The following is a 5,679-nucleotide window of genomic DNA, read 5'->3' on the forward strand; positions in this document are numbered from 1 at the left end:
CATTTAAGTGATGATTTGATATTAATTGATAATTGTGTATGTTTATTAAAATTAATTTTTCAAAAAGGACCAGGGGGCGTGTTGATTCCAGAAAAGAACAGGTGTTTTTTTAAAAAAAATAATAATTAAAAGCTTAAATTTGTGACTTCTGTTGGATTAATTTCTTTAGGTCTAACAGTATATAAGGAGCTGTGGTGGCTCAAGTGGTTAAGACACTGAACTATAGGCTGTGGAAGGTCAGTAGTTCAGCAGTTCGAGACCCGGGTGCCGCATGATGGAGTGAGCTCCCATCTCTAGTTCCAGCTCCTGCCAACCTAGCAGTTCGAAAGCAAGAAATTGCAAGTAGATAAATAGGTACCACTTCGGTGGGAAGGTAACAGCGTTCCGTGCGCCTTGGTGTTTAGTCATACCGGCCACATGACCATGGAAACGTCTTCGGACAGCGCTGGCTCTTCGGCTTTGAAACGGAGATGAGCACCGCAACCCTAAAGTCGGACTTGACTGGCTTTCGAGCAAGGGAACCTTTACCTTTACTAACAGCATATAAAGCCTTTGAACAGGACAGTTGTTCTTTGCCACCCAAAATAGTTGAAGTAGCTGATTTTCAGCTACCTTTAGGTGGGTCGCCATGTTGGTCTGAAGCAGCAGAACAAAGTCTACGTCCGGGGGCACCTTTAAGACCGAGACAGTTCCATTCTGGGTAGAAGCTTAAGTGTGCATGCCCACGGAAGCTCATACCCAAAATAAAACTTTGTTGGTCTTAAAGGTGCCCCCGGACCCCGACTTTGTTCTAGGAGCTACCTTATTTACTTCTGTAATGCTAAGCAGACTGCACTTGTGTATAAAGAGGATCTTGAGAGGAGGAGATAGGAAGAGAGAGAAAAGGAAAAGTGACTGGAACAGAAAGTGGGAAGGGTTTTCAAAATTAGATACCTACAATTTGTTTTTAAGGAGAGAATATGAAATACGGCAACCATGAAGAATAATTCTCCATTGTTCAAAGCACGATACATATCCAAGGCAGCACATTTCCAGACTCTAGTATAGCCACCGGAGAGCCAGTGTGGCGCAGTAGTTAAGAGTGTTGGACTAGGATCTGGGAGACCTGTGTTCAAATCCTCACTCTGCCATGGAAACTCGCCGGGCAACCTTGAGCCAGCTGTGAAGATAAAATTGAGGAGGGCGGAATGCTGTTGTAAGCTGCTTTGGGTCTCCATTGAGAGGAAAAGCAGGGTATAACCATCTCAATAAATAAATAACAGGGTGAGAGGAAGAGACAAGCCCAAAGCTACCCAGTGAATTTCATGGCAGAACAGGAATTTGAACTCAAGTCTCCTGACTCAACACTGCAACCACTATACCGCACAGTCTTTCCAGAGAGTTGGTGTCCTCAAATGGCTTAAAGACTATGAACTATCTGAAGGTGTATGACTTGAAAGAAGTATTAAACAGGCAATATGATTGCTATATTTTGGTTAGGGATCATAGCTGAATGGTATAGCACCTGCTCTGTTTGAAGAAAGGTCCCCGGTTCAATCCTTGGCCTCTCCAGGCTGTAGGTGATGGGAAAGACCTCCACCTGAGACCCTGGAGAGACACACCCAGTTTGAATAAATACTGACCTTGATGGACCAATAGTCTGATTCAGTATAAGGCACCTTCCTCTGTTCATCCAGGAAACCCCTTCAGCCCTGAACTCATTGAGGGGCTTTTTACACCCAGCCACCACATCTGGCCTTCAGCCCTCACTGGCAATGTAGGAAGAGCTTTTGGAAGGATTATTGAGATGATTTTTGGAAAGGGCTCTGAATCCTCTAAAGCCCAGTCTAGATGCTAAATATCATGATTAAATAGGGACATTTTAGCCACACAGAAGGCAACAGGAGATAGCCCAATCTCATCAGATTTCAGAAGCTAAGTAGGGTCAGTACCAGTGTTCCCTGTAAACTGAGTTAGTGTGACCTAAAGGTAAAGGTAAATGTTCCCTTGCTCAAAAGCTAGTCGAATCCAACTCTAGGGTTGCGTTGCTCATCTCCGTTTCAAAGCCGAAGAGCCAGCGCTGTCCGAAGACGTTTCCGTGGTCATGTGGCCGGCATGACTAAACACCAAGGCGCATGGAATGCTTTGCAATTTCTTGCTTTCGAACTGCTAGGTTGGCAGGAGCTGGAACTAGAGACGGGAGCTCACTCCATCATGCGGCACCCGGGTCTCGAACTGCTGAACTACTGACCTTCCACAGCCTGCAGTTCAGCGTCTTAACCACTTGAGCCACCACAGCTCCTTTAGTGTGACCTAGCTCACAGTTTTTTAGCTTCCGGCTCACACATTTTTGTCATTGCTCAGGAAGGATGGCTCCAGTGCAAACCAATTTATGCAGCAGCCAAATCACCTGCTCACAACTTTAATGCCAGTCGCTCACAAAGTGGAATTTGTGCTCTCACGAGACTCCATAGCTTAGAGGGAGCATTGGTCAGTACTTGGAAGGGAGACCCCCAAGGAAGATTCTGCAGAGGAAGGCAATGGCCAACCACCTCTGCTTCTCACTTGCCTTGAAAGCCCCTTGCTGGGGTCTGCATAAGACTTGAGGGCACTCTACACACCCATATTTTACCCACATCCAATTTTAGAGACTTGATTTAAGCATCATCTCTCTAAAGGGTCCTGTTCCCACCCCCCACTTTATCCCAGCAAGGGCCTGGGAAGGGACTCTTTGTTTTCATCCAAAAGTTCAGCTAAGTCCTCGCCATCCTGGTTCCATAGAGGGAAACAGGTAAAGCAATTCCTTGGCCGGCCCAATGGTTTTAGTTTGTTTTAACCGATGACATTATAAAAAAATGAATGTCAATGCATAGTCAATATACACAATTAACACAGTCGAAATAACAGAGCTGGTGAGAAGGGTACACCAGGATTTTCTGATTGTATTAACTTCAGCAATCGTTCAAGAAAAACTTGAATAGCAATCGTGACATAAATATCAGTATTACCTCCCCAGCAGTGCCAACCTGTTGGAAGTCTTGATCAAATTCCATTTACGTTATTGTTCTCATGCGTAAGATAAACAGCATGTCCCAACTTTAGCAGTTTTAGCATCCAAATTTTAGACAGCTGCTTGTAATAGCGGGGTCTGGGGATATCCACGTCCATTGTTATGCCACCAGGAACCGAGCTGAAAGCTCTGGATTAAAAATTAACTCTCTTTGGGGATCTGCTACCCTGCCTTTCCAGATATCCCATTCTGAATGACAATGGGGCCCAAGGGAAGAGTAACTCCTTTATACATTTTTTAAATAATCTCAGTTAACCTCAGACCGGGTTCCTGTATTTTGAGATGAGCAGTGTGGCATTTGTAACAACGCTTCTCCTGACGCAGCATTCTCTCTCTGTTTTGGAATGACTGCCCCCAGCTAGTCTTTGAAAAACTGGGGCCCTTGTGGTGTGGAAAAACCCAGATTGGGTGGTCTGTGACTGGGGGAAGGTTAACTGATTTGGGAAGGTGAAAGGGGATGTACTAAAAGTTTGGATGATCTTCAGATCCCTTTGTTGCCCTAGCATTTGATTATTCCACCACGTTCTAAGCTGCCTGACAAAGAGTTCTGTTTGCTGCAAAAGCTTACACAGCAGCGGTCATACAAAGATACACGCGATAATGTTTAGGACCTTCACATTATTTCCAAACCTGACACAGCTCTGAGCACCAGTTCTGTGTATTGTCAGTTGCATCCGAATTTAGATCACATAGGCAGATGGCGAACCATACACTGATGATTAGATGACTCGTCCTATGGATTGCATTAGATCAAGATGTTAGTCCGTCTGTAGCAGTAGAAAAAAGCAAGAGTCCAGTAGCCTCTTAGAGAGAGACAGACTAACCAAATTTGGGGTAGGGTAGGACCTTTCGTGTGTGACTAGTGAGCAGTGACTCACGAATCCTCATCACCCTGCCCCAAATTTTGTTCCTGCTCCTGGGTTCTTGCTCTTTTCTACGGCTATAGATTGTATGGCATTACGCAGCTTAATCCGCCTCGAGTCTCCGCGACAAGGCGGGCGATAAGTATAAATACAAGACTGCCACTTTCTGCCCCCGCCCCCAGCCTCCTCCTCTGCTTTTCACAGTTGCGTGCAGAAAAACCAAGGGGGGACTCTCTTGCCCCATCATCCACCCGGACCTTCGCGCCTGGAAAACTTCTCCTGATCGAAGTTCAACCTGGCGAAAGGCTCCAACCGCCTCCCCCAACCCCCCGGCGGGGTTTCCTACTTTTATTCCGAGGATCGTCTCCTTACCTGCAAGAAGGAATAAAAAATAGCCTCCGAGTTCTGCACGGCCAGGGCTGCCATAAGGTGGGAGCGTCGCCGAAAACTATCCCAGAAGAGGGATCATGACCCCCACCGGCCCGCGCCGCCCCACATACACGGACGGGTCTCCCCTCGAGCCGGCAAAACGCGAGGCTCTCTCTTCCTCTCTGCTGGATGAAAGTCCTTCTGATCCCTCACCCACCCCCCCGCCAATCTACATCTCCCCCCCCCTTTCCCGTGATCATATTCTCCCCTCCACACACTTCTCTCCCCCCCGCCCTTTTCGGTTTTTGTTTTTTGGCATCCCTTCAGCCAATCAGGAGTGGCGATTGGGGCCGCCTTTGAAGTCGTCCGAGGGAACCAATCATTAAAATAGATTGAATGATTTCAAAGAGGGGCCTGGCTAGATCTCCTTTAAGTGCCGGGCTCCCCCGCTGGGGTGCTTGTTATGGATGCAAGGGCGGGGGCGTTGATTGGGCTTGTAGGACCGAGATAGCGAGGGGCTTCTCTTTTTATCTCTTTAAAGGTACCTTGCAAAGGGGGGTGGGGGGTCAGGAGGCAGGAACGTGATTTCTAAATGCAGCCAATTTGGCGTATGTGTGTGTGGCGGGGTAGTGTCCCCTACAACTCCTAACAGGTGGGAGTCAAATACAAATACAATACCTTTATTGTCATAAAGGTGGGAGTCTGCTTTCATGCCTTCATCCATGTAGAAATGAACGCATCGGAACTACACAAGGTTCCTGCCTCTGCCCTTCACGCATCCAAAGACCCTTTTGGCAGGAAGCATTCATGCCTGCAACCAATGTTCCCTCTAAGCAGTGGAGTCTTGTGAGCAAAAATTCTACTTTGTGAGCTACTGGCATTAAAGTTGTGAGGGAGTGGTTTGGTTACTGCATAAATTAGTTTGCTCTGGACACATCCTTCCTGAGCGAAGACAAAAATGTGTGAGACAGAGACTAAAAAACCGTGAGCAAGCTCACACTAACTCAACTTAGAGGGAAACTGCCTGCAACTAAACTCGCTAGCCCTTGGCACACATCCACAGAACACCATTTCATGTTTGCTGTACCCACCTAGACTGTGTATGTGCACATGTTGGATCATTTCCATATCCTATGTGAGTGGTTTTTCAATGCACACACCAGTACAAGCTATATAGGGACCCTTGATTTGCTGGGGGTTGGTTCCAAAACTGGAATGAATATGCCAGGAGGTCCCCAACCTTTTAGAGCCTGCAGGCATCTTTGGAATTCTGGCGTCATGTGGTGGGCGCAGCCACAAAATGGCAGTCAGGAAATGGCTGCTTGTAGGAGGCGGAGCCAGCCACACAGCAAATGCCACACAGCAATGTTTTTAAACATCTGCACAGACAATCAAATC

The 5,679-nt window shown here is 46.9% G+C and overlaps 1 protein-coding gene across 1 annotated transcript in view; it reads right to left on the reverse strand.

Annotated features, from left to right (window-relative positions):
* SP5 (Sp5 transcription factor) overlaps positions 1-4,338 on the reverse strand; it is a 7,949-nt gene extending 3,611 nt beyond the window's left edge. Inside the window, exon 1 of the mRNA XM_015416536.1 lies at positions 4,285-4,338. Coding sequence (XP_015272022.1) covers positions 4,285-4,338 — 54 coding nt within the window. The remainder of the gene's footprint in view (positions 1-4,284) is intronic.
* Positions 4,339-5,679: the final 1,341 nt, after the last annotated feature.

The sequence above is a fragment of the Gekko japonicus genome, unplaced genomic scaffold (genome assembly GCF_001447785.1).
Source record: "Gekko japonicus isolate JY-2015 unplaced genomic scaffold, Gekko_japonicus_V1.1 scaffold2966, whole genome shotgun sequence".
NCBI lineage: Eukaryota > Metazoa > Chordata > Lepidosauria > Squamata > Gekkonidae > Gekko > Gekko japonicus.